The 15,499-nt window shown below is 33.9% G+C and overlaps 1 protein-coding gene across 1 annotated transcript in view; it reads right to left on the minus strand.

The window, feature by feature from the left end:
• The window catches only part of LOC145667960 (sodium channel protein Nach-like), a 42,750-nt gene extending 27,770 nt beyond the window's left edge, over window positions 1-14,980 (minus strand). The window contains exons 1-3 of the mRNA XM_081735385.1: window positions 14,787-14,980; window positions 8,768-8,974; window positions 1,598-1,754 (exon numbers count right to left, since the gene is read on the minus strand). Of these exons, the coding sequence (XP_081591511.1) occupies window positions 1,598-1,754; window positions 8,768-8,974; window positions 14,787-14,980 (558 nt within the window). The remainder of the gene's footprint in view (window positions 1-1,597; window positions 1,755-8,767; window positions 8,975-14,786) is intronic.
• Window positions 14,981-15,499: the final 519 nt, after the last annotated feature.

Below are 15,499 nucleotides of genomic sequence, written 5' to 3' on the forward strand. Positions count from 1 at the left end.
AACTTTAGGATTTTCTGCCCACAGCATCCTTCTCTTCTTGAAATGAACTTCTTCTGCTAGCAATACTGACAACCAGTGTTTTCTTTAATACCCTCAACACTTGCCACAACCTAGCTAAACTATCACCAACCTATCTTAACTACGATAGAGCTCGTTTTCTGAGTTTAATACAGTTAGAACAACAGTCAACCCATATTAAAAATTATAACTCAAACATCTGACAACACTGGGCAAACTAATAAATATATATAAATTCCAAAACTCTCTTCATATTAATTTGCTTCATCCCTGTTCTTCTTCTGTATTACTTTCAACTCTAACTCTTGCTTCTCCACTTGGTATGTAAGCTCTTCCAACGCTTAATTTTATTTTTTCCTGTACTAGATTTTTTCCTGTACCAATTAATTATTCCACCAATTACCAATTAATTACTCCTCCAATTACTTATTAGTTATTTCAAGATTAGTACTGAAATATATATTCTTGGAATATGAACCAAATCGCCTTAGTCATGTTTTTTAGAAAGTCACCCCAAAACAGCTCACCAAAGAAAATTACCCCTCGTGTTTATTTTTCAGGACAAATGAGTTACGCCAGATTATGAGTTTTATAGTGAAACAATTGGTAACGAAATATGGACAACATTGCCAGAGTCCTTTTGGAAAAAGTTCTGCCTAGAAAGAATCAACCTTAAGAATAAACAAATTATTTCTAAAAAACCAATCTACATCGTATTGTGAGACTCCTAGTGGCGTATTTACGGGAGGTCTTCCGTACTTAAGCCCCCCCCCCCCGAAATTTTACTTACTATAGTAAAGTAAATGAAATATCTTGCAGAATTTTCACATTTCCAGGCAAAGCCGACTCTCCGAAAGTTAGCAAAGCCCACCAAAACAAAATCGTAAATACGCCACTGGGCGACTGTAATGAAATATTGATTAATGAAATATGAATAAACTATCTTTATTTTTTAAAAGGTAGGACAAAAATTCTAAAAAAGAAAGGAACACCTTGAAGAATGTTATAAATCCCTCAAAATTAAAATTTGGTCTCTATAGTATGTGGACTGTTGGTGAGTGAACGGACATACGGACGGACAAGCAGACGGACAGGAATTCAAATATTCGTTTTCCGGCACATAGGAGTCAAGAAACTTGTAGCACATCTCTTGAATATGAATTTGATTTCTTTCACAAGCAATATTCTTATTTCTCTCCTAACGTTGGGCGAAAGTAAAAAGCAGCAAAGATTCAATTGTATTAGTAAGATCATAAACTTAGGTCAAGTGAAATGAACATACGGGGATGCAAATATATATATATATATATATGAGCTCTTAGGGAATTAAGTAAAATATGAACTGTCGTGATAAATAAAGTATATGTGAAAATCCTACCTCGTAATGGCGCTTTTGTATTTCCTGTGCCAATTTCAAAACAACTCAAATTAAATGTATCTAGGTCAATAGAAGTCAACAATTTATATTAGTATTCCACCAACGGTAATGTACTAATAAGATATAATATTAGGGAAATAATACATTTAGTTTCATGTAAGATTAAATGTATATTTTATACGAAAATAAGTTACACCTTACCTTTAACATGACTTCAGAAACACTTAGTTTGTTGATTTTGAGTATTTCATCCAGTCGGTACGCTGAGTCTTTCTCCGTAAAATCAGGTTCAATAAGCAATCGCAGCTCCTTTAACAATCTAAAAGCTTCAGTTCTGTTGATATCATTTGGTAATTCCCTGTAAAGAAGCTTAAATATAAATTATTATCCTACTTTTTAAAGATCTAAATGTGCATTCTATCTCCTGGTGTTCGATATCATCTCAGGTTGCCCTGAATAGCAAGTAGGTTAGTATTTAAAAATAAGTCAGAAATTGTGGCGGATTTTGCTAATATCCTGACTATATATCAATTGATTTAAACGTTATCTAAGATACATTGTACCTTATAAGATGTAACCACGTACATAAATTAGTTCTTTTTGTTATTTGTTTCGTTGTTTATTTAATCCAATTAAATTTTTGATAATAATATATCTTAATGTATTTAATTAATTCAGGAGAACCACAAGGACTATCTACTTCTTATTACGTATCTCGTGTGTTGTCCACTATCTGTTGATGATACTAAATTATATCACTATTGAATAAAGTAGCCTCAAAGCGTATCGATAAAGCATCCTCTTTCCAACCGATGGCTAAGATTCAATCTCTGGTGAGCGCAGAATTGATATACCGTTGTATACTACTAACATTAAGCATGATGTGCCGCTTTACTCTCTTTCCAGAGTGTGTCATTGTTCATCAGGCCTCTTGTGAAATGATTACCTGGAGAAATCTAAGACGAGTTAGGCCTACCGCTCACTGGCAACATTTTGTCGGGCAACTATCTTGTTGCTCTGGCTAAATGCATTGAGTCTTATGGGAGTCCGCTCACTGAGGCGACAGCGACAGAAAAGTTGCCGAGGTGTCGCCAAGCAGGGCGACAGCAGGGCAACAGCTCGGCGACGGAACAGTTGCGCAACATCTAAAAATGCATTGAGTCTTATGGGAGTCCGCTCACTGAGGCGACGGCGACAGAAAAGTTGCCAAGGTACCTCCAAACAGAAAGGTAAAAAATAAATGTTTTCTACATTTTTTTTCACGTAACAGTTCGTTCCGTGTGTAGCGCGTGAAAAGAAGTGTTCGCAATTACAACGACTCACCAAAGGTAGTCATCAACCCTGGTTCGGCTAATAATATAAGTATATCTTTAGTGGCAATACTCATTTGCACCTTAAAATATCTTTCGTAAATATATTCACTAGTATTATCACCTTTTTATACTGAAATTACAAGTCCATGATAAGTGTTAGATAATTTATTCGTTGATACTCTTTCAACATATATTCACACAAACTGTCTTGCAATCATACCTGTTAATTATGTATCCATAAACAACTACATAGCAACCAACTATATAATAATGTATATTTCTTACATATATTAAAACATTCTTCTTTTGTTATTTTTAAGTAACATTATATCAGGTATAGTGCTTGTGTAAAAGCACTTTCTGCCCAAAATACAAGTAATTATCAACCGATACAAAGTATCTCGTTGTATAAAATGTCGCCCGATGATGGGACTGAATATAAAAGTTACAAGCGAGCTTGGCTTTTATATTTAAGAACTACTGGTCCGTTTATAATGATGATATCCTATTAATTATGTCCTTTACATTTTGATTGACCCTCGTATATAACTTTATTAAGTTTCATATAAATACATTTATAATAAGTCTTTTATTTCATTAATATTTATCTTTTATTATAAAAAACGTCGTCGCTTACTAATATGATCAACGAAGGGTGCGAAGTCAAAAACGTAAGAAATAATTTCATTTTAAAACACATTACAATGATCAACAGTTTCAATTATCATTAAGAACGGTGATATAAACAATATTTGATCTTTCTAGGGCGCGTTATATAGTAATTACTTTAGATGATATTTTAAAATATACGTTATATCAATAGCGCGTCATGATACAAAAGGATCTTATTCGAGTAACATATAAGGTGGCGCATGTAGACAGTCGTCGAATAACTAGCTTGATAGAATGAACCTTATACTTAAGATAATCCTTGATAATTAAGTTTCAACACAAATCAATATAATATAAATAACCTTTGCTTTTAATCAATCATGAAGCGAATTATAATTCTTCACATTAACAAGAAAGAATTAAAATCATTTGAAAATTATCATTTGTCGAAACAAACGTGATAAAGTATCTAAAAGTCACAAGGGTTGTTTTCATTATTAATATTAACACATAAATTTGAAGATAAATGTTCATAAGAATCTACAACTGATATGGGTTTAACCCTCACTACATCAACTGCAGTCAGTTTAAATTCGTACTTGCATATGATTCTAATAAAGTACATTGTACCGCACAATCATGATTATGTTCCGCACTATTTTGTACATGAATTGCGTCATTGTTTTGATTTTGATACGGAGTGCCATCTCTTGAATTACGATTACGTCCATCCATGTAGTTTACTGTATTTCTGGAATTTCGCCATGTATTTCGACTGTTTTTGAGTCTACTTCGATTAAGTGATCTGACATAATTATTGTCACGATTGGTTAGGTTAGGTGGATTCCCATCATATCTTTGCCTATTTTGCTCGTTCTGATTGTTTAAATTTGATCGAATTAAGTTATGTTCCGTATCATTTACATTACGGATATTTAGATTACGAACAGGTACAAGGTGATCTGAATTGTTTTTAATTTTGCCTAATCCCGCTTGATGATTCTGAGCATGGTATTGAGTTTCATAACATTGGACAAGCATTAATAGGTGATTAAAACTCATGCACTGCGTAGAAAACAGGATCTGTTGTAGTTTAAACGGTAGTAAATTTCGAATAGATGCAATCACTCTAGATTCCGATTGCAGTGGATTTACGACTTTTAATTCATTATATGTATTTACAACAAAATCAACAACAGATTCGTGCAAGCGAGGATTAAAAGGTTGGTTTCTAATCGTGGCATCTCTGTTTGCAAGTAAAAAGTCGTTTTCGTAATTTGCAACCAGCGCTGCTTTGAATTCCTCATATGTATTTACATGATCCCGTACTGCTTTAAACCATAAAGAACATGGTGGGAGTAATAAATGAGGGATTAGTTTCAGATATTGTGATTTATCTATACACATTATACTGCATTCGTCCTGAAATTTTTCTAGGAAAGAGGTAGCATTTTCATTACATTTACCACTAAACTTACTCATAGCACGTATTTCGCTCATCTTTACACTTAACTTTACCTTCCTTTCACCATTTCGTGTTCGTGTTGAGTGACAATTCCTACCTACTGCGTGATGTGTGGTTCCACCATCTCTTTTCCGCCCATCTGTATTCCTTGGATGAATTCTTTCCAAAATAATGTCCTCATCGGATGGATTACTTGAAGAAGAGATAACGTAAGGTCCACGTTGATCTGCTGCGGGTGAATGCGAGGTCATCTCTCGTGAACAAGGGAACTCCAAACGATCATTAACCATGTTGTTGTGGTATGCGTTGTCCTTAATCTGTGACGTCCTAATTTCCTCTTGTAAGGTAGATATCAATTGAGTATTTGCACGTATTTGGTTAGAATTATCTGTGACCTGGATCTTTTGCTGACGAACAGAAGATTCTATTACTTCCAAATCCTTTTTTACATCATTGACTTCTTGGATTACATGGTTGTAATTATCCTGGCAATCTTCAGATAATCTTTTTAGCTTTTCATCAAACTGTAACGTGATGTCTCTCATCGCCTGGATAACAGATTGTTTCGTCTCTTCCGATTTTTGATCTATTTGCTCTAATCTTCTACTCAATTCTTCTGACTTTTGATCTAAATGCTCTAATCCTTTACTCAATTCTTCTGACTTTTGATCTATGTGCTCCAATCGTCTACTCAATTCTTGGGATTTCTGCTGAACCGTCTGTTTTAATTCGTTGGACATCTGAGCCAAATTTTGCTTCATGGCTTCTAAATCGTCTTTTCGGCTTTGTTCCTGTCGCTGTAATGCCATTAAAATTTTGTCTTCCAATGTCAACATTTCGGGTGTAATGGGAGCTATATTTTGCTCGTTGTTAACACTGTTAACAGTTTCATTTTCTACTATCTCACTGATCATAATTTTTCTTGTGATTACTCTGCCACTTCTGAGAATAGTTGAGTTCGTATACATGAACCTTCTTACAGAGGTAAATTCACCCTTACTTTAAACTTCGGGATATGAATTTACAAGAATCCCGGGTGAGGTAAACCAAAAATTTTACAACGACTCACCAAAGGTAGTCATCAACCCTGGTTCGGCTAATAATATAAGTATATCTTTAGTGGCAATACTCATTTGCACCTTAAAATATCTTTCGTAAATATATTCACTAGTATTATCACGTTTTTATACTGAAATTACAAGTCCATGATAAGTGTTAGATAATTTATTCGTTGATACTCTTTCAACATATATTCACACAAACTGTCTTGCAATCATACCTGTTAATTATGTATCCATAAACAACCACATAGCAACCAACTATATAATAATGTATATTTCTTACATATATTAAAACATTCTTCTTTTGTTATTTTTAAGTAACATTATATCAGGTATAGTGCTTGTGTAAAAGCACTTTCTGCCCAAAATACAAGTAATTATCAACCGATACAAAGTATCTCGTTGTACAATGGAAACTAATACATTCTTTGATTAGTGGCTAGCATGTCTTTAGTGATAAAGACTATAAAAAATTAATTGAGGATATAGAGAAACGCTCAGCGTTAAAAATGAAATATATATAAAGAAGAAACTATGGAAGGAAGTGTGTTTCGCTGTTATAAGAAACTAGAATGAGGTTTCCAGCCAAGAAAAAACAACACAGGTAGGTACATTTTTCGATAATGACATATCGCTGTCATACTACACACTACTACTTTCATTAATTTCCCACAACTAGAAAAAAATACAGATAAAATTATCATTCTCAATTTTCTTTCCATTTGAAATATAAAAAAGAAAAAACTATACTGTATAAAAATGGCCGATTTTAAAACGTGAAGAATACGCGGGAAGAACGAAGAAAGCCAATTTTTATTTTATGGCTATACGTAGAACATTGAGAGTACAGTTACGGTACAGTGTTGTCGGATTGCCGCTTTTGTTAGTTTCGTTCTCTTAGTTTATTTCCAGTCGTTTTATATTTTCGTTATTCTTGTTATCCTTTGATTCGAATAATTGTTCCCGTTCATATTAGCTTACACAATGCTGTTACTTTTGTCACTCATTGATGTTCAGGGACGTCATTTAGGGGGGCAGGAGGTGCAATTGCTCCACAAGAGTTTGAGGAATACATATACTTTAATCAAGTGTCTACTAATATACTAGTACAAAACGTGAAAGTCTTATGTCGGTGGTGCTCTTGCCCCCCTGCCCCCCTCAAGTGAAGTCTGAAATAACGCACCTGTTGACGCTACCTTCGAAAGTTTATTTAAATTTATTTATTTAACCATTGGAATGGGCGGTAGTTTTTTTTTTCTTTTTTTAAATGTCCGAAACCAGCGATTATGTGAACTGTTCCGGTTGCCGATTATGTAAATTGTGATATCAAATGCTCGGCAACTTTTCTGTTGCCGTCGCCAGTGAGCGAGGGTATAGCAACAAAACTGTTTTGTCTCCGTGAAGTTGCTGACTGCAGGCGACAGCGACGAGATAGTTGCGCAACTGTTTTGTCGCCAGTGAGCGGTAGGCCTTAGGGTCAATGGAACACGGAACGTAGGCTTGCTTACTCTACTCCCTACATGTATCCACCCGTGTTCTACCTTAACATTTTCTGAATCATACCACTTTAACTTACTTGTGTTAATATTGAAAATACGTCACCTACATTTAGATAGAATTTGTACTTGATGTAATCATAAGATAAAATCTCTCCTTTTTTTAAATGATATTTCGTTTTCATAGAGTATACATTAAGATAATACATTCTTGGAATTCCATAGTAAAGTTGTTAATATGTTACACTATTAAATTCATCAAAGAATCATCTTTTAATATTCCATTAGGACCATATTATTTCCTGATATATCTCCGGATATACAAAATAATGAGGTAATTGTGAAAAATATAAAAGATAAATACAGAAGGTAAAAACAGGTAAAAAGGTAAAGAAAGATGGTGTGTTGGAAAAAAAGAGAGAAAATGATATGAAAAAAAACAGCTAATTCTGCACAGTTAGCTAACTCTGCACATAGAAGGAAAACCTTTTCTAATAATTTGTTAGCAGGTAACGTACCCAGAATGGAAGCCACGTTGCCACGCTGAACTGCTATAATGATACATACTTTGTACCAGAAAATTAGTAGCCCAATTGTCACCAGTAACGTGTGTAATACGTTGGCCTACTTCTTTTATGAAATTTAGGTCTTCGAAACCGCAAGTGCCACTCGGTTCAATGGCTACGGTCACGAACATGTACCCATCGCGTAATTCTTTATATTGTCTTCTTTTCTCACATTCTCTGCTGGCTGCAATACCTCCTCCTCGTGATGCAGAACGAGTAAGTTTGGATAGCGCGAAAGTGTCACAACAAGTGAAATTCCACAGAAGAATCTTCCCCCTCTTCCATAGTACCAGCGTCATGCCATCTGGCCTTTTGCCGTCAGATCTGTTACATCCCGCAGGTTCACGAATAGATGAAACTTCGGCCAATGTAAGTACTCTCCAAATAATGTCATTCACGTTCGGAATGTCTCACATGTCTTCCGGAGCTACTGATAGAAGAGAAACCGTGTAGATTCTTCTGTTTGACTGATGCACCACATTTAGAGAAGCCGTGTGATCCACAGACGTTTATCCATAGTCGAAGTGCAACTGCAATACGGAAACTTTTGTTTGAAAATGCAGTGCTAGGTTGTGTGAAGGTAATGCCTGTAGGCAAGCACCTAAAATTGAGGGTGAGAAGGCAAGAAGTCTGGCCTTGTCCTCTTGGCTAAGATAAAATTATATTAACAAAGTTAACATCGGTAATTCACTCCGCAAATTAGTATATTTTTTGTGAAACTGATATAAAACAGTATGAGAATACGTTCAACTTTAAATTACGAGTTCTCTCACTCAAAGCCTAATAAACATTAAAAGCAGCTGAACACTAAACAGATAGCTATGGCTTGGTTATTATTATAGTAAAGTAAATACTCACAGTTTCTCCACTAACGTCTTGGCCGCTGATAAATTGATTTTGTTGTTATTGCAAATTGTGACTCCAGGGAAAGGTACTCGCCATATCGGATAGTTAGTAGAAGCAACCGTTGTCAATGTTGAGGCTTTGATATAGTCTTCGACTATATTATAGGAAAGTGTTACAGCAAAAAATATTCCAGATGCGCAGCATATGATCCAGAACAATCTGGAACGAAAACACAATAATATAACTTCCATAACAGTTTATTTTGTTGTGGAATTGCCACACCTAAAATAGACGTTCATTTCGTCGTTTCATTTCGATTCAAAAGTCGTGTCATTTCGATTCTCAAAGCATTTTTCTCGTTTCATCTCGCTTAATGGAAAGATTGTCTCATATTGTCTCGTATTGAATGTGCAACCTTTATGCCTTGATTTTCATCTAAATGTTATCAGAGTTCTGTGTCATAAGAGGTTCACGAATCGTCTGGTGCAAAAACATTTAAAACCAGTGGCGGCAACCGGACGTTAAAATGGGGAGGGGCAAGACATGATCTGAATATTTTTATATCAATGTTAGTTTTCCTGGTTGTTTCTAACACTTCGTTTGACGAAAGGTTGTATAACTAATAGGATACTATATTTTTCAGTTAATATCCGTATATAGTATATTTCATATTTTATTAAGTAAATTGATAACAGCAACGCAAGTAGGTACTAGCCCCTTGTACTCTTAAACAACGAAAGTGCACGATTCCTTGCTCATGAACATCTTAAAATTCTGTCTAGTAAATTGTGTGATCAAATTATTTAATAACAAATTTGCAAAACAAATAAATAGAAACGATAATATTAATCATAGTAATGAAGACTGACATTTTAGGAACTGTCGATTTTTATCCAATTAAAGAAAATAACTTGTGAAAGACTTCCCTTTTTTGCGAAATATTCTTCCAATTAGTATCAAAGCGGATGAATAATATATATCAAGCCCTTGTAAGAAGAAATGAAAGTACTGTGCAATTGTTGTGTTTCCAATAAGTTAATTTTTGGATCATTTTCCGTTTCAATTAAGGCGCAATTCCTGTAGCTTTCTTAACTTCGTGGGAAGATAAATAACCAATACGTACTCACACAACGCCAAATATTATACTGCACCATTTTTTTCTATGAACCAGAATTACATGGAAAAATATTACGTTTCCAAATTAAACTATATACGTTAAGGGATCACTTTTTAAAAAGTGGGTGGCAACTACCTCTCTTGTCCCCTAATAGCTGCAACAATTTAAAACTATATTTATTATTGAAGTAAATTGAGTAAAGACTTGCGCATGTTTAAACATTAATAAAGATACGTCTCGTTTTGTGCCGTGTAGATTTATTTTTAAAGAAACGATATTGATCTCGAAAACGAGACGGTACGAGAATTTTTTTTCATCTCATGGACAAAACTGGTCATACAAGGTTCGTTCCGAAATTAATGGGCCCCATTTTCTTCTGCCTCGACTATCCGTCGCACAGCGTCAATTCCAAGGGAGAGGTCCAATTGGAATTTGTTCCACCTGGCCAAGCAACCAACTCCAAATTCTACGTCGAAGTACTGAAAAATCTAAAGCAGCGGGTCAACCGTGTCAGGCGAGACATCAAGAATTTCCGGAAGCTGCACCATGACAATTCTTTTTGACGACCGACTACCTGACCAAGGCCGGCATCTCAACGCTCCCCCAGCCACCTTACAGTCCTGATTTGTTCCCGAAGATTAAATTATCTCTCAAAGGACAGCACTTGGAGACCCTAGAGAACATGAAGGCGGCTACGATGAGGTTACTAAAGGAGATCCTGTGACGGACTTTGTAACGACATCTTGTATTTTCAGTGTAATTTTAAATGTCTTTTCTTATATTTCTGGGCAATGTATGATTTTAAAATATGCACTAACCAGTTTGAAGAAGAAGAAGAAAATACGAAAAAGGAAAGAGAATCAACATTGATTCTAATCTGATGATGTGTGATAAGTTTTTGTCTTTACGTTGTCATAACAACGTTTTGTAAAGTAAACGATATAATTCAGGATCCATCATAAAGGGATGTACGTATAATTAAAAAGGGTGTGTATTTATTTCCATAAGTGTGTGCCACAATAAGCTAAACGCAGCATAAACTGTTTTAAGTGATTTTAGTAATTTAATCTAGCTATAATTATGACTGAGGACCTGTGTATAACGAGTTATGTTATAAAATTTTGGTGGTCCTCGCCCCAGGATTGAAGATGTCATATAAAATTTTGGTGGTTTGCTGCCAGGAACCTTTAGGTGATTCGTTGAAGTAAAGTAGGCAATCTCCTAAATAATAAATTTCAAAAGTATATAAGGCTGCGAGGTGATTTCACTAAAAAGATAACAAGACGGAATTTACTGTGTTGAGAAGTGGCACAAAAATTAAGAGGAATATTAAAATGAGTCTCACTGGTATGAAAAATACATCTGAAATAGATGGCGACAGGGAAATGAGCTCTTCTGACTGGCCGATCTCATTAAACAATTAAAGCAAGATTTTGGTGACCCAATGGATCAAAGAATGAGCCAACTTGACAGTAAAATTGATCAACAGATGGGACAATTAAAGCAAGATCTTGGTGAACAGATGACACAACTCAATAGTAAAATCGACCAAACAACTCTACGAGTTGAACAAAGTGATCTTAAAATGGAACGAATTATACATAGATTCATTGAAGTGCAAAATTCCATCGAAGTGGTAGAAACTATAGTTAATGATCACACTACCCAAATAAGTGAACCTGAATCTTCCACGGAAATTATGGAGAATACAGATCCTAAACACATTGACGCGATAAGGAGTAGTGCACATGAAACCTAGGTTTAATTTATAGAATAGGACAGGATTTCTGCAAACAATCAACATTTATAAGGTTATATTTTTCATATGTGAGGTCAAAATTAGAATACTGTTGTACTGTTTGGACACCAAATGTCACTAAATACACTGATGCAATAGAAAATATACAATTTAAATTCTTAAAAATACAAAAAAAAAAAAACCGGTTTCTATCCAAAGTATGTCTCCTATGAAGACTTGGTAAGGAATTTTAATTTTCAAACATAAGAAAAAAGGAGATGTGTTTTTGATCTGTTGTTCTTACATAAATTGTTAAACGGTAAAATTGATTGTCCAGAATGAGTTTCAGAAGTAGTATTACGTGTACTAACAGGTAAGACTAGAACAGCAAACGCTGGGACATTCTATTGTAGAAAAGAAAGAACAAAAATATTACATAAGTCTCCTCTGTGGAGAATGTGTGCTTCGTATAATGAAATGATTAGATTTCATGTAGTAGATGTGTTTAGTATGTCAGAGAACAAGTTCAAAAGAATTATCATGCAATAACTTACGTATAATTAGATAACGTATATTTGTGTATGTTTAATAGTGTATGTTAAATAATTCTGTATACAACACTATAACTGGGCATTAAGCCTGTTGTGTTGTCCTTATGAAATAAATAAATAAATAAATTTGCATCGACGAAGGAATGTGACGTCATTGATTTAAATGTGTGTATAAACTTTTTTGAGTTTTCGCAAAAAGCATACTGCGGTACTGGTTGGATCAGATTATCCTAACTTTTCTCTTCATTCGAATGTTTTTGATTGTCTTATTGATGCTGCGTGTAATGAAGATTTTGATATGTATCAAAAGTTATGATCATCTTCATCTAGTGAATGCTTTTGATTGCTTGTATTCACGATATATTCAACATGATATTAATCCCGAAAATGAAGTAATGGTAATAGAGTCGTTTAATGATGTGTATACGACATTAGTTCATGTAGCAAGAAGAAAGTTGATTCCAGTATTCGTGAAATTCAGTAAGAGAACGTGTGTTCCTACCAATGTTTGTAGTGATTGGCCGATTGAGTTGAATCTGTTGTAATGTTCTCAACGAAAAGAGTAAAATGATGTTAGTAAACAATTCGATGATGCCTTTACATAACGTGATGCAGTGCGTTGATTTCAGTCATGACATTGCAAAATTTCGAAAATCCATTAACGGTGCAATACAGTACTAACTTGAATCAAACCAACCTTAATCGAAACCAAGTTTCGAAGTGTCCATATAAGATTAAACTGTGATCTCAATGTAAAAGGTGATGTTAAACTCACGTGTACCGGTAATGTAACCGATCCTAATTACAGAAGAAACAGAAAGCGTGGTAGGACAGACTACCGTGAATATCGTGTAAAGGACAAGTACAAATCCGTTAGGAGACACGACATCTCACCACTAGTAAAACGAATGAGAACTGAACCTAATTTTACCGGTAAGATAACCGAACCTAACCTTATTAGTAACAGTAATAGTAATCGTTTAACCGAACCTAATCTTGGTAGCAACAGTAATAGTAATCGTATACTTAAGAAGCATTTACTCATTAGATCTAATTTCGTTCGAATTGGATTTCGTAAAAATTTCATAGATGGTACAAATTCTCAAAATAAGAAACAAAGAACGGTAGAAGTAAATAACGCTCAAGACTGTATTCCTGTTTGTGACTTCCAATGGAACTTGAATGAATTCATTGGTCATGTAACTTTGTGACAACTTAAGCTAATGTTGCGGCGTCTGAATCAATATATTCAATTGATGTTTGCTTTATTTCGCCTCAAATATCGTTATGATATTGTTTGTTATTTGCATTTCATTTGAATTCTATGATCATTCATTCGTACGTTTATGATCTTGATAAGAACTTGTTTTGTTCAAACTGTAACTTTAATTTTTGTTATGATGTTAATCATCATGTTTTATCGTGGATACCATTGATAATTTTTTTGATAATATATGTACTTGATCTTTTTTTTTCGTTCAAAGAACAACCATATAAATATCGTAAATACATCTTTTACAAAACCTTCTTCATTATGCAAAAGTAAATGATTATTAACTTGTAACAACTTTTTAATGGACCCGAAAAGGACTTAAAATTAAATAACTTGTAAATCAAATTTCGAATGTGCCTTATCGTCGTTGAAATGTATAAGAAATGAAGTCAATGATAAAATTTAAAATATATATGATAATAATATTGTTATAAAATAAATATGATATATATATATATATATATATATATATATATATATATATATATATATATATATATATTTATATGAATTGTAATTTTTACATATACGAGGTGCATTCGAAAACTCGAGTGATTAATATGTATTACCTAACGATCCAGGATTCTTTTCTTTTAATTGTAAACCCAATAAAAAAGTCCCATAGTTCGGGCGACATGATGTAACGATATCTTGTATTTCAACATCTTGTTTTTTCAGTGTAATTTTAAATATCTTTTCTTATATTTCTAGGCAGTGTATGATTTTAAAATATGCACTAACCAGTTTGAAGAAGAAGAAAATACGAAAAAAAAGAAAGAGAATCAACATTGATTCTAATCTGATGATGTGTGATGAGTTTTTGTCTTTATGTTGTGATAACAACGTTTTGTAAAATAAACGATATAATTCAGGGTCCATCATAAATGGATGTACGTATAATTAAAAAGGGTGTGTATTTATTTCCTTAAGTGTATGCCACAATAAAAACCAGGAAAGCTAAACGCAGCATAAACAGTTTTAAGTGATTTTAGTAATTTAATCTAGCTATAATTATGACTGAGGACCTGTGTATAAAGAGTTACCTTATAACTTCCAGGACGCATATAAAGCATGGAAATCGCGTTGGAACAAGTGTTTTGAAACAGGGGGGATGTAATTCGAAGAATATTGAGTAATTGTAGGAATCGGTTCAATAAATTGTTTAAAATAAAAAAAAATGGGGACACTATTATTTTCGGGACAGACCTTGTAAATATAGCTCTTGTTTCACATTTTTGGAAAATAACTTCCCATGCTTTAACGTGCAAGTAAAATTGTGTCATATCAGTACTTGTAAATAAATAAAAATATCATTAATCAGAATTTGTAAATTAAAAAAAAATAGACTTTACCTTTCTGTCCAATGCCTTCCTTCTTCTGTGATGTACTTGAAACCATGTAATGATGTCGTTTGGAAATAATAGCATATGTGGCGTTTCACTGTTTTCACTTCTGGTTTGGGACCAGAATACGGTGGTGGTGTTGGTTGTAATTTATCTTTTTGCCGTGGCAAATTCTTAGTCAGATATATTACATTTGGATCCATGCAAGAAACAAACAGTGATTTTAGTGACGTGTTCTAAACCTCTCCTGTTAATCATTTAACTAGTGATCATCCCTGAAATGAAAAAGAATATTGTGAACTTTCTTTGACAATTTTCATTCCTGAAATTAAATCAATGGGAAAATAGAGATTGGAAAATACATAAGTTGAAACTAGGAAAAACAAACAGATAGCATTCATTTTATAGTGAAATCTCTGTGAAATTCATACCTAGTAATATGAAAGTAGGAAATTGTTCTGAGAAAAGATTTTAAAATAAAAGAAAACGATAGCAACTCGTTTGTCACTCATTTCAAAATGACTGCTCTGTGACTTCACAGGGTGATACTCGCTACTCACTGAAAGAGAGGAAGGATCTGGCAGCCTGATTTTCCGAACGGAGTTTTCAACACACGAAAGGTTAAACATGGTTCTGTAAAATACTGATAATCCATATTAAGCTGAGGTGGACACATGGTTTTCGAAGAAATTCGAATAGCTGTTAGATTTTCACTTCAAACC

This window comes from Thermobia domestica, chromosome 13, assembly GCF_964235325.1.
Source record: "Thermobia domestica chromosome 13, izTheDome1.hap1.1, whole genome shotgun sequence".
Taxonomy (NCBI): Eukaryota; Metazoa; Arthropoda; class Insecta; order Zygentoma; family Lepismatidae; genus Thermobia; species Thermobia domestica.